General features: G+C 45.0%; 1 protein-coding gene across 1 annotated transcript; it reads left to right on the top strand.

The window, feature by feature from the left end:
* Positions 1-21,385: 21,385 nt before the first annotated feature.
* Positions 21,386-25,066, top strand: LOC132447001 (uncharacterized protein K02A2.6-like). Its single transcript, XM_060037604.1, has one exon. It carries the CDS (start codon positions 21,386-21,388, stop codon positions 24,626-24,628), a length of 3,243 nt encoding a protein of 1,080 aa, XP_059893587.1. The 3' UTR covers positions 24,629-25,066.
* Positions 25,067-27,751: the final 2,685 nt, after the last annotated feature.

Below are 27,751 nucleotides of genomic sequence, written 5' to 3'. Positions count from 1 at the left end.
CTATTCGGCATTCTCAATTACGTTTGTCTAAAAAACGTATTTTGTCCGTGATTACGTTTTCTTGAACATATTGTAATGACCTCGCCGGTGACATAACGATGTCGAGTCATTAGTAATTGAAGGAACTTTTAATGGACCAAAACCAGGTCACTGAAACCCGTAACCAACGGCAGAAGTCCCACCCAAAACAAACCCCTCACGTGCAGGCCCCCACCCTCGTGTTCTTCCAAGGCCCTCCCCCAGCTGACCTAATGATTCGCCCCCACACTGATTGACAAGAAGAACATTACAATACATGCACACAGAATACATGCACACGTCTCTTATATATCAAAGGGGGTCTCAAAGGACCAACCCAGTCGCCAAGAAAATACATCCACGGTGTACGTTTCCATGAACACTGGATACGTAGCATTTCAACGTAAAAAATAGCGTGTTATACCTACAGTATCCACGTGTGCCGCTGTGGAGGCGGGTTTCGGGGTTTGGGTTTCACGGCTTTCGCGGCAAATTGTGGACACGATTGTTTAGGGGGGGGGGGGGGGGAGACTGTTGTTGACCGGGGAGGGGGGGGGGGGGGGGGGGAGACATGTTTGTTGAGGGGGGGGGGGGGGGGGACACACGATTGTAGGGGTGGGGTGGGGGGGGGAGACACGTTAGTTGAAGGGGGGGGGGGGGGACACACGTTTGTTGAGGGGGGGGGGGAGACACGTTTGTAGGGGGGGGGGGGCACGCTCGAAAACCAACGAGAGTTGGTTTTTATTGAACGGTCGACAACGAGAGTTGGTTTTTATTGAACGAGACTTCAACACGGAACAGCTGCACGAAACGATGGTCACGTCACTCTCGGTGACGGTGTCGACAATAATGAACACACGAACAATGTTAATAGATCAACACGCAACCACATAACATCCCGAACCCATTAACCCCACTTAATCCTAACAACAAAACAAGTTAACAAAAGCCCCATTTGTCAACTGAGAACCCCAATTCCCAGAATCCCCCGCGGCTCCGGAACACGGCGTAGCTCATATTAATCTTTATTATCTGAATGGGAAATGCAATATTTTAGGACAGATACACCATTAAACGCGTTTCTAATGACATTTCAAGCGAGAAATGTACACAAGGGGGGGAGAAATGTACACAAGGGGGGGCCCTTCCTGCCCGAAACTTGGCCCGGTCAGACCCCGAGGGCAGGCCCCCCCTTCCTGCCCTCGGGGTCCGACCGGGCCAAGTTTCGGTGTGGAGGTCCCAGTCAGGCCCTAGAATAAGGTATTACAATTTCAGGGCGGTAGGACCTTCCTATCTCAAAAACTGTTTTTCCACCACATTCTGAACCATTAGGTCTTGCAGGCTACACTTCTGAGGGGCTTTGTCCAAATGACACTCCATTTGGGAAAACTTTTTTTCTCTAAGGGCTAGAACTCCAATGTGTGTAAACATTTTAGCATCCCTAGCTATCTCGAAAAGGTCGGCAAAGGGGCGTGACCTCCAACAGTACAGTAAATGTACATAAGACAGAGGTTAGTTTCTAGTCCCCATTTTTTGTGGGATGGAGGTGTACATTCGTGGCTAAAGGTGTGTAGACACAGCTGGCCTGTGGCCACGTTTTTGAAGTCGGGGGTCAAAAGGTCAAAAGGAGCCGGCACCACGCCGCTTATTAGATAACAAAAAAAAAAAGTTAATGTGTGTTTCTCTCATAACTTTTTGTCATTATTAAAGAGAGGCCTGATTATCAGATATGCATGTTGGATGGCTAGGGTGTAGGTCTGGGAAGAACTTCAGGCCAAAATCTTGCAAGCGAGCCGCTGGGTGAGTTGCAACGAGATGGAGCACTTGCTGAGTCATTTCCTGTAGTGCTGGAGCCACAGGTTGAAGCGTATGCGTCCTTTGAGACCCCCTTTGATATATAAGAGACGCTATACAGCTTACTTAAATGTTGTCGACTCAGTCACCTATTGCATCACTTCCTTTAGGGCTTCGGCCTCCTAATTGATCATTGTAGTAGGCTATAATTGAATGCCCTCTTTCATATATATACCTCCACCACTGGGACGTGGCAACAATTCTCCAAATCCATATGGGGAGGGGGGGGATGCTTGTGGACAGTAGGGGTTTACCCTAGACATAAATAGGAAGTAAAATCAGGAGAAGGAATGACCTCTCACAAATATTTATTGAATAAATTGTTTCAAATAACCCTCCCTCATTAAATCAATGAGCTTGGTGTTTTGCTTTCAAAAAAAAGTTATAGAAGAAGTCTAAACTGCAGAAAATAAACACATCCAAGCTGCCTTTTAAGGATACCTTGGAATAACTGTCTATTTTTCAACCATCGGACCCTAGTTTACGACAAAAACAACCCAATTGACGGCACCTCCTTTGCCGCATGGTTTTTAGAGTTATTAGAGGGGGCGGTCGATAGAGTGGCGAAGTCACGCCCCTTCCGGTAGGGCTCATGGGACCTATGAGATCGAAAAATATGAATGGGTGTCAATGGAGAGAAAATAATTATTTTCTGGTCCCAGTCTTTATATGCCCTGGATTACACATATGTTGTTTGTGGATTTAAATGATAATTTTTCATGCAAAGAAAACTAAAAATGTTCGTGAAGAAGTTTGATAATTTTAGGTTTTATGTGAGGCCGCTTTGTGAACTACAGCTCTTCGCTGCTCTCGACGCATATGATATACGTCACCACACCCGCCCTTGGAACTCGGCACAGAGATGGCGATCTCTCTGCCCCACCTCACCGCTTTTTCCAAGGGGAGGATAAAAGCATCGAAAGAGGTGAAAACCATTATAAGTCGGGGCACGTGCAGAGTTTCAGTTATGCCGATGGGAAGATTGTCGGTCTTCTCCACGCCAGTCGCAGGGAGCGTGACGTCACATACGAGCCGTGTAGTCTTTCTCGTTGTGTTTTCTCAACAGCCTTTATCTGAACAATTGCACAATAAACGGTCGAACTCTTTGCATGAAAAATTATCCTTTAAATCCACAAACAACATATGTGTAATCCAGGGCATATAAAGACCGGGACCAGAAAATAATTATTTTCTCTCCATTGACACCCATTCATATTTTTCGATCTCATAGGTCCCATGAGCCCTACCGGAAGAGGCGTGACTTCGCCACTCTATAGCAACCACCATAGCAACCATGACGGTCAAGTGACTGGATTCAGCCCCGTTGAAAAAAATAGAATACCTCCCTACACACTCAGTAGTAGATTAATGATATTTAAATTATTATTATGACCATGAAGTCTTTATTTGCATGGGTTTACATTTCGTTGTGTAGCATGGAAAAATCGGAGAAACACTCCCATTCAGAATGCATTGGTTTACACTTCGTTCTTTGGAGCACGGTTATTTTTATTGATTTATTTATTTTCCGTTTTTGAGGAGTTGAGGATTTTTCTGCAATAATCCAAAATCCAATGGAAAACCCGTTGGCTTTTTGTCAAGGGAACCGAGGGCGACGCTCACTTCCGGGTTTGCCAACATACGTCATCCCTCTCCACCACTCTATACTGTAAAAACACATGTTCAAGTTGAATGATAATGCATGAATTTATTCTTTATTCTGCCATAGTAACACGGTAAATAAATGGCAAAAATAGGCTGAGAACGAATTCGTATTTACGATATTGTAGCGACCCTGGGACAATTAAATTGTTTTTGTGTTATGTGTTGCATTGTATTTCGTTGTCCGTTATGCCAGTTGTTCTGTGTGCATGTATTGTAATGTTCTTCTTGTCAATCAGTGTGAGGGCGAATCATTAGGTCAGCTGGGGGAGGGCCTTGGAAGAACACGAGGGTGGGGGCCTGCACATGAGTGAGACCGTGTTGGGGGTTGCCGGGGTAACCGGGGTTTGTTTTGGGTGGGATTTCTGCCGTTGGTTACGGATTTCAGTGACCTGGTTTTGGTCCATTAAAAGTTCCTTCAATTACTAATGACTCGACATCGTTATGTCACCTGCGAGGTCATTACAATATGTTCAAGAAAACGTAATCACGGACAAAATACGTTTTTTAGACAAACGTAATTGAGAATGCCGAATAGTTCTCTGGGAACGTAATTTTGATGAGAAAGGGTTGCCCGCACATGTAGAGGGCCTCGTTCGCTCGTTTTGGATAAATTCCAATGGGTCGTATTCTGTGGCGGAACAAACCAACGTGGTCGTATTTTCCGAGAGGACAGGCTGATACTGGACATTGATTGGTTTGTAGGTGGGCGTGAGTCTGACGTCACCGTTCACCGGTATAGCCTTCATGAATGAATGAAGAAACGTGTGAACATAATTTCCTGCAGCTCAGTTCAGGCAGCCGCCCAGACAACGCACACTTCCCGCTTTGACCACAGCTATAGCCCTAGATAAAGAAATCAACAAAGCAACCCCCGCTCCTACAGTTACCCCGTCAGCAGTTAATTTCTCCTCTTGTGACATGTTGATATAACGTTGGACTATTAACATTACAATCAAACGTACGCTTCCCCGAGAGGTAGACCTATGCCTATATGCTGACAATAATGTGTTATCGAAATTTAACGTAGCCTATTAAGGATACGTTTCAATTAAATGTAGCCTGTAATCCAAGAGGTAGCTTAAATAAATAACAACAAAAATGTTGAGAACGAACCTATTTGCAATATGTTCAATAAGACGTAATCAGGGACAAAATAACGTTAAATTAAACGTTTCCCGAAAGGGAAATATGCCTTAATGACAATAATGTGCTATACGTTGACATTTAACATATTTGGAATGCGTTTCAACCAAACATAATCCTAGAGGTAAATGAATGGCAAAAAATAGGTTGACAACGAACGTATTTGCGATATGTTCAATAACACGTATCCACAGCCAAGATACGTTTTTCAGACAAAATACGTTAAATGAAACGTTCCCTGAAAGGGAGATATGCCTTAATGACAATAATGTGCTATACGTTGACATTTAACCTATCTGGGATACTAATCCTAGAGGTTAATAAATGGCAAAACAATAGGCTGACAACGAACGTATTTGCGATATGTTCAATAAAACGTATTCACGGCCAAGATACATTTTTCAGACAAAATACGTTAAATGAAACGTTCCCTGAAAGGAAGATATGCCTTAATGACAATAATGTGCTATACGTTGACATTTAACCTATCTGGGATACGTTTCAACCAAACATAATCCTAGAGGTTAATGAATGGCAAAAAATAGGCTGAGGACGAACGTATTTGCAATACGTTCAATAAAACGTAATCGCGGACAAAATACGTTTTATGACAAACGTAATTGAGAATGCCGAATAGTTCTATGGGAACGTAATTTTGACGAGACAGGGTTGTCTGCTCGCCTTTGAAAAAACGGAGGCTCAAGCGCGCTGATTTGGAAATCTGTGCTCATGACGTCATGAGGAATCTCAGCTCCTCCCCTTACTCTGCCTGGCCCGCCCAGAGACGTTGGCCCGCCAATGAGACTCGACCGTGCGAGCGCCACATGTGTGTGTGTGAATACACACACTGTAACGCAAGTGTTTCTTGTCGGTTCTTTGACGTGTCTTTTTCCACAACGAGACTGTCGTGGGGGTTATCTAAGCCATGGTTGAGAAGGAATTGGGGGAAAGGAACTTTGGCTTTGACTCCCTCAAGAACATGAACCACGACAGGGATCTTTGCCGGGCAGCGCTTATGCACCTCCGCCTCCGGCGGTGGTCCCTCAGCGGGGCTCAAGCGGGAGACATTCGCCGCCAACAATCCCTTTCTCCTCCATGTCGTGGTTCATGTTCTTGAGGGAGTCAAAGCCAAAGTTCCTTCCCCCCAATTCATTCCCAACCTTGGCTGAGATAACCCCCAATACGAGTCTCGTTGTAGAAATACCAGATACGAGAGTCTGACGTGTTATGTGCCATCACACCAACAGCAGAACGGTTATCCAAATAACAAGGAAGTGTACAACACTTGCGTTACAGTCCTGGAGCTCTATATCTAAATAATATCATATACATAGATATCTATATCATATAACATATTGTGTGCGCCTCCAGACGATATTATGAATCACAAACGACTTTGTCGGGTTCTGCGACGTCTCTGGTTCTTCCACTTTCACATCAACCTGAAGTCGACTGAACCGCGCGCTGCCTGCTGCCGGCTGCCCGCTGCCGGGCGATGGTGCCTCGCGGCAACCGGCGGCATGTCGCAGTTCATGTACTTCAGCGAGTCAAATCAAAGTTCCTTTCCCCCAATTTCTTCTCAACCATGGCTCAGATAACCCCCACGACAGTCTCGTTGTGGAAATACAAGACACGTCAAAGAACCGACAAGAAACACTTGCGTTACAGTGTGTGTATTCACATTGATGTGGACGTTGAAGAACCAGGAACGTCGGAGAACCCAACGCGGTCGTTTGAGATTCATAATATCGGCTCACACAGCTTTTGGCCGTGATAATATATATTATATGATATAGATATCTGTGTAGGCTATATGATAATATTTAGATATAGAGCTCCAGGACTCCCGTGTGTTCTAGAATATTTACAGAACACGGCTAAAGGCTGTGTGCGGCTCGCCATTGCGATACATCCACTGTAAACAGAGCGCATGGTGGCTGCAAGCTGCTCAGGGCCACACCCCCACCCTCCTCCTTGACACGCCCACGTGATCCTGATCACGTTTCAATATATTAAATAACGTGACAGTGTCACGTCTTTTCGTGAGACCGGGTTGGGCATAGAGGAGTCGGGGGAGTGGGAGAGGATGCTCTATGGGGAGATAGATTGGAGTGACACTAGAAAGGAGACCGGAATGTGAGAATCGGACATCAGAAGGAGGTCCTATTCTCTTAACTGGTGACCTCTTCATGTGAACCACAACCATTTCAGACTGTGTGAACAAATGGACATTGGACTAATGGGTTCCAGGCTACTACGGTGCCCAAACCCCCACGTTATATAGTATACCGGTACATGACAATAATCAGAACTATCCCAATCCATGCAAGCTTGTTGACAGTTTTCAGTTTTTAATTTCTATTATTTACTTATTTTTTGAAATGTCATTTCTTTGAGTTTCATATTTTTATGTCATATATTTTGAACTGCTTATTTTCAATGCATGCTGAAAATACTGTGTTATGTGTGAATTCTAGTTAGACATGTTAAACATTTGATAGATCTTTTTTTTGCCTTAAACCAGGTTGAGACTCCTGAACATGTTTTAAGGTTTTTTAACGATGATCAAATGTAGTGTAGAATATGACCCAAACGACTGTTATGTTTTTGTTATGTTTTTGTTATGATCTTATTAGATCATAAAGGGGGTTTGTGTGGTAGAAATTAGTGAGTATATTCTATAGTAAACCATGATTATTAATAGGCTTTATATTTTAAATAGTGGAAAGCACATGACGCCTGAGTCTGGGTTCAGAGCAGATGGTAGGTGCACAGAAATGTCCTGGGAACTGCGGGGTCAAGTCATGTTGACCTCCACCTTTCAGCCTTGGGTCATTTTGGCTAACAAGGCTAATCCCTGCGGACCTCATACCAGGGCGCGGTTGATAACACGCTGAGACGAAGATTGACTAGGCGGAAACCTCATTAGGGGTAAAGGAAACCTCCATTGTAGTAAAGAAATTCCTGTATGTGTATAAAGTAAGGCTGGGACCGAAGTTCAAGCAGTGACTCTGCAGACTTACTCAGGCTGTTGTCGTTGTTGTTTTTCTGCACGATAAAGTCTTTTGTCAATTCTTGCTCCGGACCCCTCGATTTCTTTTGCACTCTCTCTCTTAAATTAGTCTAAGTGTTTTAAATCTCAGTTAATCTACGTTACTACTCTCCCGAATTACTTGAGATGAGAGCAGCTGATTGATGTGCTCCTTCACCACCTCATACTCTGAGGGTGGAATGCGCCTATAACGCTGCGCCATTGGAGTATCATCAATCAAAGGAATGTCGTGGGAGATGAGGTTAGTACAACCCAGATCGGTGTCACTGGTGGAGAATACTGAAGCGTAATGCCCAAGTAGTGACCTCACCTGACCCTGTTCACCAATGGCGACACATCCACATCGTCCACCTGTTGCTGCACACTGGGTGAAGCTGCCTGGGAAGACACAGTGGCCACATTTGATGGCACCTCGGTGACTCCTGCAGGAAGGCTGACCACGTTCACGAAGTCCAGTGTGCCAACAACAGTGCGGGGGTACAACATAACATCGTTGCAGCCAACATTAATAACAGGTATATAGGCTGTGTGTACCCCTTATAACACGAACTAAAGGGGAAACCAGCAACCCCGCAGGCAAACCAGCATCCAAAGGCTCAAAAAGTACCGTAGAACCTGAGTACTGCTCAGAACATGTGGCAGCCACCATTCTCTTACCCCTGACCTTCACCGCCCCTGGAGTGTCTGAGAGAGTTAGGCCACTTGCATGATGACACTGTTGCAGTGCCTGCACAACTGGCTTGGGGGCTTCAGAGATACAGACCTGGGAGAACAACGCTACACCATGTTGGACAAAAAGGTCCTGGTAGCACTTACGAATCACGTTCATCCCCAGGATACCAGGCACTCGAGAAGGCATGCCACCAGGCGGGTCCCTAACCACCAAAACACCGCATTGCGGCAACAATTTGCCACAAATTTTCACGTCAAGTTCCAAATATCCGAGGTAAGGAATAGTCAGACCGTTGGCAGCTCTGAGCTCCAACCAATGACAAGAACGGAGGCGCTCCTGGCCCCAAGGTTCAAGATGTTGGCGAAAGAAGCTCTCAGAAATGGTAGACACCATGGAGCCGGTGTCCACCAGACAAGGGACCTTCATGCCACCCATATCGACATCCAAATGGGGGCAAGACGAAATCAATCCAGACGCATCCATGTTATGTGAAACAGCTTGAGAGCCAGTGGCGGCCCCACCCGAACTGTGGCTCTGCAGTTCGATGGGCACTAGTTTTCCGACATGGAATGAGGGCGAGATTGTCGATCAGCATTCAAGAGGGGTCGTGAGGGAAACTGTGAACGAGAGGGAACGCGCTCGCCATTACACTCATTTGCATAGTGTCCCGGCTGGTTACAACGCCTGCATATTAGAGGCCCAGGCCGTGGTGGACGACGGTACTGGTTGGAGTTTTGTAGCTGAGCAATGCTTCCCACAAGCTGATCAAGCTGCTCTTGTTGACGCTTCAACATCTCCCTCATCTCAGACACCGCGGTAGGTGGGACAATAGCCTGGGGGGCGCCATGAACACCATACTGGACACCATACACTAAGGGGACCGAGTGGCTGCGACCTCTCACACCACCAGGCAAACCCTCACGTGAGAGACGGGAGCTCCGGAAGAGATTGACGTGTGCGCGCACATATGCCCTAGGCGCTGTGGTTTTAAATGACCAAGACGCATTGTGGTTCCCAATTTTGAAACGAGTAAACGAGTTGTTGTTATTTGGTGTTTTGGTATTTTGTTTAAATAGGCCTTCTGTAAAGTCCTGTGGCTGTCTTCTGAAGGAAGGAAGGACAGTGCAGTGTTTTGTTTAAATAGGCCTTCTGTCAAATCCTGTGGCTGTCTTCTGAAGGAAGGAAGGACAGTGAAGTGTTTTGTTTAAATTGACTTTCTGTAAAGTCCTGTGGCTGTCTTCTGGAAGAAGGAAGGACAGTGCAGGTCCGCAGGTCGGTTGAAGTAGGCCTACCTGTTGGATGAAAGCTGGGGTGGAATTCATTGCCGTTGATGAATTCATTTTTATTTGAGAAAGGTTTCCGTGGGATAGACGGGTGATTTTTAGACTCTTTGCTTGGACCAGTTCGACTGCAGAAAAGGGGGATTGCTAATTCCGGTCGTGGTATCTTGAGAAAACGGGCTTCTCGCACTTTTGAATAGATACGTTTCTTGGTTGGAGTACTGTTTGAGTTGGTATTTTGAAGAGTCTCTTGTTTGTTCGTAATCTGGTCGAGTGTGTATGTGATTAGCCATTATTTTGAAGGAATAGACTGGTTGTGCGAAGCATCGTTTGTATGAGTTCATTTAAACTGCAGATATTGGATCTGAAGGTGGGGCCAGTCTTTAATTCTGCTCTTGGTGCTTTGTGGCAATCATTCTTGTTTGAAGTTCTGATTGATTCATTATACATCCGACCGTTCATGTGATTAACCAAAAGGCCAGTTTCTACACTCGGTCAACTTTTTATTTGTAATTAATTACAAACAATTCGGACATTTTTTAATATAAGATAAAGAAATTGTATGAACCGGCTTATTTTAAGTCGTGTTAGGATTAAGTCCTCGGAGGTTTTTACGACCCGGTTAATTTTTTGTTGTTGTTGATTCTGTCATAAATAAATTAGGTGGACAGAGGATAGTTAATTTGTTTAAATTAGTTGATAATCATAAATAAATTAGACGGATAGAGAATAGTTAATTTGTTGAAGTACTGAATAAATGTGTAAATCCTCTTTGACATCACCGCGCTGACTAACTGCACGTGCACGAGCAAACACACAGGGGACGAGCAGGAGCCTGCAAGGCAGAGTTGGTAATTGGTAGCAGTAAAGGGTGGGGGCTACATTCCAATCTTTGGGAGAGAGACGAGCGCTTGGGGGGAGTTCACGTTTGTAGCTTAGAGATAGTAAAGTATTTAAACTAACTAGTAGAATAAACTCAAATAAATTGTATTAATAAATAGTGTATTTCAGAAAAAATAGATAAGTAAAGTAATAAAGTAATAATTAAAAATGGCACCAACAGCGGTAGAAGTTTTGAGCAGAGATAATCCACTCCTCAGAAATGAGATCAAACGAATTTCTGAGAAGTGGGAGAAGCGGACAGTTAAATCAGGTACAATTTGGCCCGCGGGAGGGACTTTTGATCCAATAATGTATCGGGACATGGAGGTAGTGATAAGGAACTACATAGATAACAGAAGTGGAAAAACGGCCTCAGCAAAGAGGGACAGGGAAAAGTTAGTACTAGCTTTGTTCTTAGAGGAAGGAGAGAGATGGCGAACATTACAGAGAGTGGCGGGAGAAATAATAGCTAATAACAACAAGGCTCAACCATTGCCTCTGAAGGCTGAGCCACCGCTGCACAAATTAGTATCATTGCACCCATTGCTAAAAGGCAACGTAGAATTGAAAGGGGAAGTCACACTAGATGAAGGAGATAATAAATGTAACACACAAGGGAGGGTCAGTGGGGACCCAGGCACAGAGGTGTCTGGCTGCAGTACATCAATACAAAGCCCCCTGGTACTCCAGTCACGGGGGAAACTAAGGAGAGCACGAAGGGGAAAAAAGGCACCCGACACCCTCCCCGGTAATTATCCTATTCTAGTCAAAGGACAACAGGTCCATTTTCAACCGTGGGGTTCACAGGACTTAGAGGGAGTCATTTCTAAACTCCCTAACATAATTAACGGGGCGTCTAAATGGATTAGAACATTTGAGGAGCTCACAGTGGGAAAGCTAATTGCAGTGGGGGACCTGAAAGCTCTGTTGGCAAGAGTATTGGGGTTGTCTAAAATGGAGTCTGTACTGAGGAATGGAGGGTTGGACATAATGGATGGAATGTATGATGGGACTACACTTGATCGCTACAGAGTGGCGATGTGGAACACACTCAGAACGGAGTTCCCTACCCATATCGATCATAAAAACATGAGAGGCCTCCCCATCAATGACACAGAGAATCCTGCATCCTACCTCCAGGCCCAAGTGGACAGATGGCGCTTGGAGACGAATGAGGATCCTGAGATCCATCCGGTGTTCTCTGTCATGTTTAGAAACTCTGTGATAGAGACACTTCCCAGCCAAATCAAAGCCAAACTAGAGGATGTGGTTGGACTGTCTACATCAGGATCTCATAGAAATTTTAATGGCCATTTAGTTCATGCAGTGGAAGAATATCGTCAGAATAAACAAAGAATACAGGAACAAAGCAAAGAGGTCCAGAGGAAGCTATATCAGCTTCAGCTGGAAGATCTCACAAGGAAGGAAAGAGATAAGGAGAGACAGGCAGGTGTTTTAGAACCAGCTGCTGTAATTTCGCAAGCCGCCCAGCAGGGCGCACTTCAAAACCAATATCCACGATTGGCATTTTCTCTCCCAGTACAACAGCCTCAGAGCCAACTGTCACCTTCTCCAACTGTTACACATGTACACATCCATAATTATGGGAACCCCACAAATAAAAATAGACAGAATCAGGGGCCCCGAGGACAGTTTAGAAACAATCAACAACCAGGATCCCAAGGACAACGCAGAGGTCCTTTAATATGTTATGGGTGCAACATGGAAGGACATATTAGGAGGAATTGTTTGGCTAACCCCTATCCACCACAGCAAGGGCAGGGTAACAGCTATCAGGGAAGACAGGAACAAGGAGGTAGCTACCAGGCAGGTCCCTTTTTAGGTCAGGGATACTAGGGGTGCCCAGAGAATTCACAGGGGGAGGGTCAGCTTGTAGCAATCACAAAACAAGCTGATGAGGAACCAATACTGCAGGTTCTGATAAATTCTAGAGGCACGCCAATGATGGCCCACACTGGAGCCACTTACACTTGCGTAGGTCCAAATTATGCCTCTCACCTCACCCTGGCAGGTAAATTCACCAAAACTTTAGGATTCTCGGAACACACGCAGTTAATGCCTATGACAGCTCCAAGGATGAGAATCTGTGAATTCCTATTTTAAGTTGTATGAGTGAGTGAGTGAGTGAGTGAGTGAGTGAGTGAGTGAGTGAGTGAGTGAGTGAGTGAGTGAGTGAGTGAGTGAGTGAGTGAGTGAGAAAGAGTTAGCATTGAGTTAAGTTAGAGGGGACAGATGAAGTGATTTGTGAAGAGTGAGACAGAGAAGAGGAAGAGTGTGTAGATTGGCAACGAGAAGTGACGATGAGATTGGAGAAGGCTTTCCGGTTAGAATTTTCTTTGGGGAGATTCAAATCTTTCGATGGCCTTTTTAAGATTAATAAATCTAGTTTTGGAGAGTGTCCAAAAAACGAATAAACCAGAAAGGAAAGGAAAGGATTACTGAAAGTGAAAATGGTTATGGAGATTTGTGAAAGCAAAGGAAGTAGATAAAGAGAGGTAAAGAAAGTTAGAGAGAAGGAACGTAAGTAATGAAAAAACCCGCAGGTGGGGGCTGGACAGAGAGACAACAGAGAGAAAGAGATTGAATTTGCATTGTGCCTAATACATTATTTGTGCGTTTGGATGTACTCTGTAATTGGTTCCTGTATGTAACCCATGTCCACTGTTTTAGAAAAAACCTAGAACCACCGCTGGGATTGGTGATTCTGTGGCTCTTGGAGACTCTCCATCGCGTCGGAATATCATGTGGTATATATCATTACATCTTGGTACACAAAGCACTGGTGAGACAATGGGTTGGATCAGAGAGAGAAGGTGTTTGGAGAAGGGAGAGGAATGTATAGAAAGCAAAAAGGGCGGATGCGGACCGACCCGGAGGTAATAAATCAGCGGAGAGGTGGCTGGGGTCGTTTAGCTCAGGAGGTAGAGCAGTTGTCTAGTAACCAAAGGGTTGCTGGTTCGATCCCCATCTCTCCTAGCTGAGTGTTGATGTGTCCCTGAGCAAGTCAAATGGTGATTACAGGATTTAGGAATAATTATTTAGACTCCAAAACATGAGCAATTAGCGTTAAAAAATTGTCTGCACACCACACTCCACAGGAGTCAATGGGTTCAATGGCGCCAGGGTAAAGTGACTCATCAAAAGAGGAGCAGACCCAACCCATGGACTCTGCGTGGATAGGTGGATGTTATTTTGGTGCTTGGACCTGACGAGGTCTAGGTGCCAAGATAACAACACAAATAAAATATTTCCCTCGAGATTATGATAAGTAATAGACAATATATTAAAAGTCATCTTATAATTTAGAAAAAACAATCGGCAATACTTAAAAATTAGACCGAATAAGTATGATAAAACGTTATCCAAATTTCTAATTTAGGTTATCCACAATGACATGTCATTCAAAATAAATAGGTAGAATAAAAGGTTTAATTAGGTCGTCCAATTTAAATAGATAGTGAAGGGCAATCGGGTAGGATTATGAAGAGAATTATGATTTTGAGTAATGGTTAAGACAAAAGTGAGTCGCGCAATATTGAAAATGCAAGTTTTAATATTGTGATTTTTGTTTTCTTTCACATCTCCCTAGTAAAGGACAGTAGGTGGGTTGACGCCACATCTGCTGGGAAGGAGTCATACGTGCTATGTTATCAAATTGGATTCGGAAGTAGTGGGTTTACCTTCAAATGCCACTAATACTGCTGCAACACTTTAATAATTTTAACTCTGATAAATTATCTTTTGTTTTATAGTCGCCCTGATTTGTATTCATTACGCACACATATGGTTGCATAAGGCAGATGCGGCTGATGACTCTGTCTCCATCCCTCCACTTTGCGATCTATACCACCATATAGGTGGGGATTGATCGTATCCCAGGTACGGCATCCTGCAATAAGCCAGTATGGAAGGCTGGTTAGCCAACGACGGGTAAGATCCCACCTTGAAGCCCGGGACAACCTAAGTCAGGCACAGTCACGATTACTTGGCAGAGTCACTGTGAGCACTGGCTCACTTGATCATGGAGTGACAGACTGCAACCATCATAGGAAAAGCCGGCTGATGAAAGGTGGAGGGGGAACAGGAGTCAGATATGTCAGCTATGGCAGCAGAAGTGGTCTTGGAACGGGGCATGTCGCGTTTTTATTTTATTTTATTTTTCCTTTGTGGTATAGAAGGCCACTAATGCTTGTACGTTTTTTCGGTTTAGGGCATGACTTTGGAACAGCGTGGTTTCAGGCGGCTGATGGTAAACCCACCCATATTGGGCTTTGGATTTGAACATACAGGTTTCGATTTCCCTTCCCAAAAGATTGGTTTCAGTTTGCTGATGCTTAAGGTTACACGTTTCGACGTTGGTTGTACCAACGGCGTTTTTAGATTTGCTTATCATTTACTGCGCATGGCTTTGACCATTGCGCAAGGGGGGAGGTATTGAGGAGAATTAGGAAAAAATTTGAAAACAAGGTTTTTCTTCACCATACTTGCAAACAATGATTAACATCCAGCTAAATAAGTGTGAAATATTTGAAAAAACAGTGTTCAACAGATGGGTAGAAGCAGTCCCATCAGAAGACCAAAGTGCGGTTACGGTAATTAAGGTTCTGACTAGAGAAGTCATGCCAAGGTTTGGAATTCCGTCACAAATTAGCTCAGGCAATAGGGCAGCGTTTATTCAGAAAACACTCAAACAAGTGATTTAACATCTGCATGTCAAACAAAGATTAGGCTGTGTCTACATTCCTCAAACCACAAGGTATGGTGGAGAGAGGAATCGGACGCTTAAGACAAAGATTAACAAAATTAAATTAGAGTACTAACTTAAAGGACTAATGCACTACGACTGACACTAATGAGTTATCGCATGAAAACTAACAGAACGATGCATCTAACCCCGCATGAAATGCTTACGGGTCGACCCATGCCTTCGCCTGTCATTCGAGGGCCTCACAAAGGACCTCCGCTAGAACAATTGGAAACTGAATTAAGACGCTATATGGGACAACTAACTGGCATACACTGGCTTATTTACTAACAGGAGAAAGACAGAGTTCCAGAGTTGGAGAAGGAGCCACCAAGGGGGGTGGAGCCAGGTGACCATGTGTATCTCAGAGTCTTCAGGAGAAAGTGGAACAAACGAACCCAGGAGAGAAGGACCATACAAAGTCACCAACGCAACACCAACAGCCATCCAAGTGGAAGGAAGTGCCACGTGGTATCATCTCAACCACTGCACAAAAGCTGCTCAGCCCAAAACCAGAGACGACCGTGAGGAGGAGCCAGACGCAGACACACGTGGGGCTGACCAGCTGCCCCAGGACCAGATCCAGTCGAGCCAAGAGATACAGCAGCATGGTGATGCTGAAAACGGGGAGCCTGTTTCTGATCCTTTACGGGTTGTGCCAGATTCAGCTGGCACAAGCACAGACCCCGAGGAAGGATGAAACCATGGGGGAAACACAAACCTGGAAGGGCCAGGAATTAGGGGGTGATAGGCCAACTGAAGAAAGCCCGAGAGGAACACAGGATAATCCGGCCCAAAATCATTCAGGACTGGTTGACAACAAAGGGAAAATAGTCTTGTATGCTCAGATACCACCGCAAGACCAAATCAATGACTTTGTCTATACTGTTATGTCGGATGACGAACACCTATGTGCATTAACCCTCCGCCAGAATTATGAACATGCACATAGGAAAGATCGGTGTAAATTACATATCCAATTTGATTCAATGAAATGGTGTCTAAAAGTAACGTCAGGAAGAACATGGGACTACAACGGAAATTATCAATTGAACGTGAGAGAATTTATATTTTTTAAAGCAGTGTCAGACAGAACGTTTAATTTTACATTAGAAGCAGAAGATCCTTGTGTAATCAAAAATAAACTATGGCGACAAGGATCTTTACATCAACATCCATGTCTCTTGAAGAGACTCTTGTAGAACGAACAACTGTTAAGCATTGGTCGCCGCTCTACAAGCGTTTGAATTTTGCTTAGAAGAACGGACACAGCAGGAGTATGATATAGAGGTCAATTTAAATAGAACACGAACAGAAGGTATTCCATATCAGAAAAAGTATGTTATATGTTCAATGAAATGTTTTCTGCTGTTAGGATCGAGTCAACATAACAAATATCTTGAAGATAAATATGACGGAATGCCATGGAATGTAATCATGAAAAGATGCCGAGAATTTGATATAACTCTATCACAAGAAATAGGCGAGGTAACACGACCAACACAAACCAATTTTCAAATTGAAGAAGGATTAGAATGCTTTCAAAATAACGAAGGAAATGAAAATGCCAGCGATGTAGGTAGTATACCAGAGGAACAATGTAACATAATTTGGAATGTCACGCTATTCGATATAGACGGGAAACTAATGTTATATCAGCCACCTGCGATTAAAAATGTTCAGCTTTTACTAGGCTCTCAGCAGAAGTCTAGAGAGAACTACATGTCAATACTGTGGAGTGATGGAGCATTCGTGAGCCAGGACAGAGTGGTGGCAGACCAGTTTTGGCTTTGCGGTAATAACATTCTTCGTCCCATACTTGCTAAAATGTGGAGAGGACGATGCGCGAAAGTCCAAGTGGTTACGGAAATTGCAATACTACCATCAATAAAAGATGTAGTCGATAACTTAGAAACAGATAACCTAAATAGGCGGAAGAGAGCATACGAGGCAGACGAGAACATACAAATTGATAAAATAGGACAACCCAGGGGAATACCCGATAAATTTAAGGCACGAAGTGAAGTAGCAGCAGGATTTGAGGCACTACTGCCAGCAATCGGAATTGCTAAAAATGCGGAATGGATCAATTATATCTTTTACAACCAACAGAGGTTCATTAACTACACAGATGATGCATTATCTGCATTGGGCGAACAGCTGACAGCCACAAGCGCTGTGGCTTGGCAGAACAGACAGGCTTTAGATTGGCTTTTAGCAGAAAGGGGGGGAGTTTGTGATCTTATTGGTGAAATGTGTTGTACCTTCATTCCAAATAATACTGCCCCAGATGGATCATTTACACTTGCAATGAACAATTTAAAACGTTTAAGAAAAGAATTAAAGGAAAACGCAGGCCATGATCAGGGAATGTTTGGATGGCTTGAAACAAAGTTTGGCATGTGGGGAATGATGTTCGCTAAGATAGGTGTAGTGCTCCTAATAGTACTAACAGCAATGGGTCTTATCTTCTGCTGCTGCATTCCCATAGTCAGATCCGTAATAGCATCCAGGCTTTCTAAGGAGATGGCCCTCATGGTGTCTGGCATAGAGGAGTCGGGGGAGTGGGAGAGGATACTCTATGGGGAGATAGATTGGAGTGACACTAGAAAGGAGACCGGAATGTGAGAATCGGACATCAGGGGGAGTTCCTATTCTCTTAACTGGTGCCCTAACCCCCCACATTATATAGCATACCGGTACATGACAATAATCAGAACTATCCCAATCCATGCAAGCTTGTTGACAGTTTTCAGTTTTAATTTATTTTAGTTTTAATTCCTATTGTTTACTTATTTTTTGAAATATCATTTTTTGAGTTTCATATTTTTATGTCATATATTTTGAAATGCTTATTTTCAATGCATGCTGAAAATACTGTGTTATGTGTGAAATGTTAGACATTTGATAGATCTTTTTGCCTTAAATCAGGTTGAGACTCCTGAACATGTTTAAAGGTTTTTAACGATGATCAAATGTAGTGCAAAATATGACCCAAACGACTGTTATGTTTTTGTTGTGACCTTAGTAGTCACAAAGGGGGGATGTGTGGTAGAAATTAGTGAGTATATTCTATAGTAAACCATGATTATTAATAGGCTTAATATTTTAAATAGTGGAAAGCACATGACGCCTGAGTCTGGGTTCACACCAGATGGTAGGTACGCAGAAATGCCCTGGGAACTGCGGGGTCAAGTCATGTTGACCTCCACCTTTCAGGCGTGGGTCATTTTGACTGACAAGGCTAATCCCTGCGGACCTCAGACCGGGGCACGGTTGATAACATGCTGAGACGAAGAGACAAGGCGGAAAACCTCATTAGGGACAAAGGGAACCTCCATTGTATTAAAGAAGTTCCTGTATGTGTATAAAGGAGGGCTGGGACCGAAGTCCAGCCAGTGACTTTGCAAACCTACTCAGGCTGTTGTCGTTGTTGTTTTTCTGCACGATAAAGTCTTTTGTCAATTCTTGCTCCGGACCCCTCGATTTCTTTTGCACTCTCTCTCTTAAATTAGTCTAAGTGTTTTAAATCTCGGTTAATCTCCGTTACGTTTCTCCTTCTTGTTGACCTCTGGAAAAGAAAGCTTGCTGCACTGCAACATACGACTCTGAGCACCCATACAGCTCATCTAAAATGGCAAGTATTCTAGCGGGGTCCTCTCTCTCAGAGGCAGAGCGATACTTTATCTCCTCCTTGGCCTCTCCCTCTAGGTGGTCGAACACAAAAAAACGCCTGGTCAGACCGGGACAAATGTCGAGCCCTCACACTCGCCTGCACCTCCTCCACCCACTCACTCAATCCTACGCCTGTCCTTCCCCTAAAGATGGTACACTTCCTATCTCTAGGCACAAAAATTAGTCTCTCTGCTACAGAGGGAACAGAGGCAGCAGGTACTGCTGAAGAGGTAGACGGTAGAGCACTTGAGCCAGCCTGTCCCTGTCGCAACCGCTCATTATCTGCTTTTAACTGTGCTATCAGCTCTCTAAGTTCCTGAGTTTCCTCCTCCATGATTACTACAAACTCACTACACTACTAGTAGCTATGATGATGCAAAAGCACCACGAAAGTCAAACCTATAGTGAGGGAGAACTCCCTCACGAAGATCCACGAGGGGCCACTGCTGCTTTGTCTCTGATCGCTCCAATCTGCACGCACAAAAACAAATTTAGATCACACCAAATACAGCGAGCAACACAAAAAATAAAATCAAACAAATATGTATACAAAGGAACACACGTCTCAGCCGTTCGAAAAAAAAGAGTGATCCTGCCGACAACGCCAAGTGTGGCAAGGTGGTAGGCGAAAGGAAAATAAACTAAAAGATCTAACTAAGAAATAAGAAAAAGGAACCGACAACGCCACCCTGGGAATTTCACCTCAGGGAATTGATGTAAAGTGCAAAGCACACAGGTAAGTCCACTCGTTTAAAAGGCATGAGACGTAGTTTAAATGTCATAGAAAAATACAATTTATTCAATAACTTCTTTCCTTTTCAATGCAAAATCTTCACCATGCAACCAAAAGAAAACAAACAATACACACAAAATAGTTTAGATAAACGCAGAACTAAATAAGTAATCAAATCAAAAGAAAACAAACAATACACACGAGATAGTTTAAATAAACTCAGAACTAAAGAAATAATCAAACCAAAAGAAAACAAATCATTCAAATAATTAGAACACACATTAACACTCATGCACACACGGATGGGGGGAAACCCCGGTTAGAAGACACACTGGATGAGCACCCTTGGTAGAACTACTCGGGGGGGGGGGGGGGGGGGGGGGGGGGTGCGCCGCAGCAACAGGCGGCAGTAGGCACGAGGTGCCAGCCGGAGCAAAGCACGTGAGGTAAACAACGCGGCGTGCAGCAGTAGTGAAGCGGAGTAGTGTGGAAAGACAATATCAGCCAGCAAAGCAGCAGCGACCCCAATGAGCTGATTGCAGTTGGTCCTATTTACGACCAAACACGGGCACACACACACACACACACTCCCGTTCACACAGGAGGAGGGAGGGAGAGAGGACTCTGTGGTGTATCTGAATGCAGTACATTAAGGGTTAATGTGTTACGCGGGTTACGTTACAGTCGACCAATAGGATTATGTGTGTGTGGTCACATGATGCTGGGTTCGTGCGTCTTCATGTCAGTTTAATAAAGTGCCTGTAATGTCAAGACACAGTTGTCCGCGCTGAATTAATATTCCTCATAGAATATACGACATGGTGTCAGAAGTGCTGTGTCTATGACCCGAAAGAAAAAGCACAGGACACAACGGTCCACGGCGACAGAGACAGAGGGAGAGACATTGGTGGATGTTAAGAGCGAACAACGTGAGGGAAACGTTAACGTGCAACAAGCGAGCATGGCGGCTAGTGCACCAACTGCTACATTCAACATCCAGCCACCGGAGCCCTTTGATTTCAACAAACCGCTCGATTGGACAAAATGGATCCGGAGGTTCGAGAGATTTCGGCAAGCAAGCAACTTGACTACGAACTCCGAGGAAACTCAGGTTAACACTCTGATATATTGTATGGGGGATGAAGCCGACGATGTATTGAGAGGATTAAAACTGAGTGATGCTGACATGAAAATGTATGACAAAGTAAAAGACGGATTCCGGGATTTCTTTGTTGTGAAGAAGAATATTGTGTTTGAACGTGCATGCTTCAATATGCGAAAACAAGAACCAAATGAGACTGTCGAGGCGTTCGTCACTGCCCTGCATGCTTTAGCAGAACACTGTCAATATGGGGACTTGCATGATGAACTCATACGAGATCGGATCGTAGTGGGGCTTGCAAACACCAGACTTTCTGAACGCTTGCAGATGGAGGAAAAACTGATTTTGCAAAAAGCCATTGATATGGCAAGACAGTCTGAAGAAGTCAAAAAGCAACAGAGCACACTTAGGGGTGACGCTAGCAGTGTGATGCAGATGGAGGGGAGCTCCATAGACAGACAGATAAAAAAGGGACAGCAATATACCAACTGGAAAAGCAGCGGCGCACATTCCCGCCAACACACGCAAGGCAGAGACAAAGGCATGCAGCACAGCGCCCAGTGCTACAAGTGTGGGGGGCCTTCTCACGAGTTTCCCGCCAAGTGTCCCGCCAACGATGCAACCTGTCGGGGCTGCGGAAAAAAAGGCCATTACCAGCGTGTCTGCAGAAGCAAGTCTGTGGTAGCGTACATTGAGGAAGAAGAGGGGAAAAGTTTCTTCTTGGGCTCTGTGTCATGTGAAAACAACATGTGGGTGGCTGATGTGCAGATAAAAGGGAAAGTGCTGAAATTCAAACTTGACACCGGCGCAGATGTAACCGCCATTTCGGACAGTGACCTGAAAGACTTGTTCCCGGGGGCACAAATGCCTGTCCTCCACAAGCCAGAGAAACCCTTGCTGGGTCCAGGAAAGATTCAGCTGGAGGTAGCTGGCTATGCAAAAATGCAGCTGACTTACAAAGCCAAGCAGACAGAGGAGAAGGTCTATGTGGTCAAAAACCTGAGCACACCTTTGCTCGGGCTACCGGCCATTACTGCCCTGGGTCTACTCATTCGAGTCGACAGCGTCACCATGGACTCTTTAAAGGCAACCTACCCAAAACTCTGCAAGGGCCTAGGCGACATCAGGCGTCCATACCACATCCAGCTCAAGCCAGAGGCCGTGCCATTCTCTTTAAAGACTCCACGGAGAATTCCCCTGCCTCTGATAGGAAAGGTGAAGGAGGAGCTCCAGCGGATGGAAGAGATGGGGGTCATCAGGCGCGTCGAGGAGCCTACGGAGTGGTGCGCCGGCATCGTCGTCGTCCCAAAGAAGAACAGCCAGCAACTACGCCTGTGTGTGGACTTCACGGGCTTGAACCAGTATGTGTGTCGAGAGAAGTATGTCCTGCCATCAGTCGACCAGAGTCTAGGAATGCTAGCTGGAGCCAGAATCTTCAGTAAACTAGACGCGAACATGGGATTCTGGCAGATTCCTTTAGCTGAGGAGTCAGCCAAATACACAACATTTATAACACCCTTCGGACGGTATCACTTCCAGCGTCTTCCGTTTGGGATCAACTCTGCGCCCGAGCACTTCCAGCGTGTCATGGCGGAGGTGATAGATGGACTCGACGGGGTGGTCTGCCACATCGATGACCTGCTGGTGTGGGGAAAAGACCAAGAACAGCACGACGCTCGTCTCCATGCTTTGTTGAAAAAGGTTGAACAAGCAGGGGTGACTTTGAATGCAGACAAGTGCGAGCTCTCCAGGAGTGAGGTGGTGTTCCTCGGGCATGTCATCACCACGTCAGGCATCAGCCCCGATCCAGAAAAGACAGAGGCCATCAGGGACATGAAAGATCCTACAAACGTGAGTGAGTTGAGGAGTTTCCTGGGGATGGTAAACCAGGTGGGAAAATTCATACCCCAGCTATCAGAGAAAGACAAAGCTCTCCGTGACCTTCTCTCAAAGAAGAACTGCTGGCTGTGGGGTGTCGACCAGGTGGCGGCTTTCAGGGTGCTGAAGGAAGCACTAATCTCTCCACCGGTCCTGGCCATGTATGACACGAGCAGGGACACCAAAGTATCGGCAGACGCTTCATCTTATGGACTGGGGGGCGTGCTCCTTCAGAAATGGGACAGCGAATGGAGGCCGGTAGCTTACGCATCCCGCTCACTCTCACCCACTGAGCAACGCTACGCGCAAGTAGAAAAGGAGGCCCTGGGTCTAACCTGGGCATGTGAGCGCTTCCGGGACTTTTTGTTAGGAAAGCACTTCTGCCTAGAGACTGACCATAAGCCGCTCCTCTCCTTACTAGGCGCACAAGCACTCGACCTGTTGCCACCAAGGATACAGCGCTTTCGAATGCGGCTCATGCGCTACTCCTATGACATCGTGCACGTTCCTGGAAAGTCACTCTGGACTGCTGACACATTGTCACGTTCACCTGTACAGAAAGAAATGACCGCAAATGACACTGAACTGATGGAGAGCACGAACATTTACGTGGACTGCATTGTCAACAACTTACCTGTCAGTCCCACGTTCATGGACACACTCAAAGCACAGCTGGAAGCTGACAGTGTATGCTCTCGTGTCATGAAAATGTGTGCAGACGGATGGCCAGATCACGCACAGCAGGAACCACTCCTGAAACACTTCTGGCCCGAGCAGGCTACACTCACAGTACAAGATGGACTGTTGCTGAAAGACACACGTCTGGTCATTCCAGCAGCAATGCGGAACGATGTGCTGGACAGACTGCACGAGGGCCATCAAGGGGTCGTGAAGTGCAAAGCACGTGCCCGTCAGACTGTGTGGTGGCCTGGGCTGGGACATCAAATCACAGAGATGGTGCTCAAATGCAGAACGTGTCTGCAAGAGCGCCGCAATCACAGTGAGCCACTCATGCCGTCAGACTGCCCCGAGCGCCCATGGCAAAAGCTGGGGGCCGATCTCTTTGAACTGGGGGGAAAAACGTACCTGCTCGTCGTTGATTACCTCTCCAGGTACGTCGAACTTGCCCTGCTGACACACACAAAATGCAATGATGTGATTAACCATCTGAAATCGTTGTTTGCCAGACACGGCATCCCGGAGGTGCTCATGTCTGACAACGGCCCTCAATTCTCCGGCCAGGCATTCGCTTCCTTCGCCTCTGCATATGGGTTCAAACACCATACCAGTAGCCCCAAATTCCCACAAAGCAATGGCGAGGCTGAGCGAGCAGTACAGACCATAAAGGGTCTGCTAAAAAAGGCAACTGATCCGTACATGGCTCTGCTTGCATACAGAGCCACACCTCTTCAGAATGGATACAGCCCGGCCCAGTTGCTCATGGGTCGACGTCTCCGCACCACAGTGCCGACACATTCCTCTGAGCTGCAACCTACACTGCCCGACCGCAGCACTCTGTTCCAGAAAGAAGGGGAGAAGAGGACGTCAGATGCTGCAAACTTCAACAGGCGACATCGTGCAAAGCCACTCAGCAGCCTGTCTCCAGGTCAGGAGGTGTGGGTGACTGACACAAAAACACCAGGGACTGTGATCCAGAGTCACACCTCGCCGAGATCTTACCTTGTGGATGCGCCACATGGGGTGGTAAGACGCAACCGCCTGCATCTTATACCACTCCAGTCTCCGTCACGAGACGAGGCTGGACAGCAGCAACAGGAGCCACTGCCGGTCCTAGAGCAGGGTGACACTCCACCTGCTTTGGGGTCTCCTGTTCCCTCTCCTGGGGTTTCCACTCCCAGAACCAGGTCTGGGAGAGCAATCATACAGCCCACTAGACTGAACTTATAAGTGGCTGAGAAAAGGAAAAAAAATGTTCAATGTGAAAAAAAAGAGTTTGTCATATGTTCATGCTGAGCAGAAAATGTTTTTCCAATGTACCAGTTTTACAGGGAAGATATTTACTTTAGAAAATAAATTGGAAAATGTTATGTTTAGAAAGAGTATCAGTTTACCAGGATTTGTTTAACCCTGTTTTCTTTCACAGGTTTTGATGGACTTTGAAAAAAATGTGTTTCATATGTTCGTAAAAAAGGGAGATGTGGTGTATCTGAATGCAGTACATTAAGGGTTAATGTGTTACGCGGGTTACGTTACAGTCGACCAATAGGATTATGTGTGTGTGGTCACATGATGCTGGGTTCGTGCGTCTTCATGTCAGTTTAATAAAGTGCCTGTAATGTCAAGACACAGTTGTCCGCGCTGAATTAATGTTCCTCAAATAGAATATACGACAGACTCCGGCCGTCATCAGCGTTTACAAGAACTACACCACAGCTCGCACGAAAACCCTGAAGCAGCAACAAATAGTCGCCCTATCGGACCAGACCACCTTTTGGCCCGGAAGTGACGCGCAAGTGACAGGAGCGCAAAAAGAAAGAGGCAGGTGGAGGACGGCTGCTTTTATACCGCCCACATCATGACGGCCACTAGTGGTACTTAACCGTGATTAACATGGATAGCACCTCTATCCTGCTACACACGCATCAAGCGAGTACTGTCGTAAAACCCGGAAGTGTTCTTGATGCGTGCTCGATCTCGCCGTTTCACCGAGCATGCATCGGAGGTGGCTCGTGTGTACTTGCAACCGCTATAAATCCCAGGATGCATTTCGCACTCGCAGCAGTACGATGGCGGACAATATGGAGAAGACGCACAACTGTAGCTTAAGTTGCTCTTAACTTATATATATATGTATATAATAATAATAATAATAATATAAGATAATATATAAATATATATATATAAAGTCGTGTGTGTATAGCTCATACACATGACAGGACACGCATATCTTTTCAATCTTTATTCATTCAGAATATTTTCATACTATTTGAAAATGAAAGAGGCTGGGATTTTGTTTTATATCATTTGTTTGTATTGTTCAGTAGTATATGCCTAAATGAGGCCGTAGCACAGTTAACGGACGAGCAGAGGTGGTGACGTCATCGAGTCCGCTGCTGTTCCAAATGCAGGTACGTACTCGCGTGCTCGCAAGTCTGTGCTTGAAGTACGGACTTGCCAAGTCCGTGATTGCAAGTCATCGAGTCCGTAGTACGCGTGCTAGGAATTGAGAAACGGCCGTGGATAGAAGGACACTCCCCGTACTCAACGGCAGCCATCTTAGCTACGTAGCGGAAGAGGCGGAGCCAGGCTGAGCCAAAGTCGGCGCATTTTCCACATAGCCTGCATTAATAGAGTCATTTTGTAGTTTTTATAGTTTTTATAGTTTTTTATAGCTGCTAGGCGTAAAGAGTTCATCCGGTTAGTGCATCACGGAGTACTCGATTTGGAACAGCACTCACATCTGAAAAATTAACGTAGTAGACAGTGCGGATAGTATACTTCCTTTAAGTATACTCATGGAAGTACGGGTATTGGAACACGGCACATGGCTGGGTACGGAACCCGTAAAGGGACTCCGGGGAAAATAAAAAAAAATTAAACGTTTCTCGTGAGCACGAGAAAGTATCTGGTGAGCACGAGAAAGTATCTGGTGCGCACGAGAAAGTAACTGGTGCGCACGAGAAAGTATCTCATGAACACGGGGAAATATCGTTCGCATATCACTGGCTGTGTGTGTGTGTGTGTGTGTGTGTGTGTGTGTGTGTGTGTGTGTGTGTGTGTGTGTGTGTGTGTGTGTGTGTGTGTGTGTGTGTGACGTCAGCGAGTGGGTGGACGAGCGAGGAGAGCGAGCGATAGCGTTAGGGTGACCATTTCAATAACACCAAAAAGGAGGACATTATGCAGCATATCAATAAATTACTATGGTGTACATAGGACTCTGGTATACTCTCATTTATAGTACAATTTTGAGTGGTTTAAAGATGATGTTTGTGTAGCTGAATGGGAAAAAATATTAATGAAAAGTCAAAAAGTGTTTGTTCACAGTATTTGTAGTTATTCAATATTGTCAATTGTGGTGTTCAAAAAGTGACCACTGAGATTAATCTTTTAAAGTGAAGAGTGCCACAAAGCATAACATGTGGGGTAGGGATGGGCAAAATGATTCTTTTCCGGGAACTAGTTCTTTCAGTTCAGTTCACTATAACGATTCGTTTATTTGATTCGGTCGTTTTGATTCGTTCGTTACGTCAGATTACATCTTAAAAAAAACAAAAACATTTTTTTAGAAATTTTTTAATTGGTCATGGGACCGGATAGGACCGTAAAGACCGCAGTCCGCCGTTTGGAGATGCCTGCTATTTAGTATATCGAACGTCCCACCAATATTTATACCACTTGCTTACTCTCTATATTTCATTCATGGTTTTACATTTATCAATTTATTTTACTTTACATTTAATTCTTCATTGTTCAGGCATTACAGAACTTGCATGGTCATAAATAAAAACTACGAACTGCAGTTTAATTTCTTTGTTTGTTCTTAAATTGACGTAGAATGGAGCAAAGACTCCTGGGATTGGGAAATGCGTTTATCCAATAAACAGATGGAGGTCAAGTCTATTGTCGAATGGTATGACCCAAGATACGTCAGACAGAGAAAGCGCGCATATTCGACGGTACCGCCTTGTCATTGGTTTACCCAGGTGCCATTTCAACACCATTGCTACCTCTCATTGGCTGAATCTTTGAGCACGTTGTAGACTCAATCAATATAAGTCGCGGGGAGACGGAGCTCTGTTCGTTTGTATATTTTATTTTCGTGACCATTTGTTTGGTTTATGTTAAAAAAAAAGAATCAAAGAACCAGTTATTCTTGTTTTGGGGAACCAGTTCTTGTCGTTCACGTTCGGGATTCGTTCGTTGTAACGAATCAGTCGCGACCGACACATCCCTAATGTGGGGACTTAAATGTGAAAAACAATTAACAGGTAACAACATAATAAAAAAAAATGCTTTTTAAAACTTTTCGATATAAATTCATGCTCTTTTGTCCATTCAGAATTAAACGAA

The sequence above is a fragment of the Gadus macrocephalus genome, chromosome 18 (assembly GCF_031168955.1).
Source record: "Gadus macrocephalus chromosome 18, ASM3116895v1".
NCBI classification, from domain to species: Eukaryota; Metazoa; Chordata; class Actinopteri; order Gadiformes; family Gadidae; genus Gadus; species Gadus macrocephalus.
This window is presented reverse-complemented; position numbering and strand designations above follow the sequence as displayed.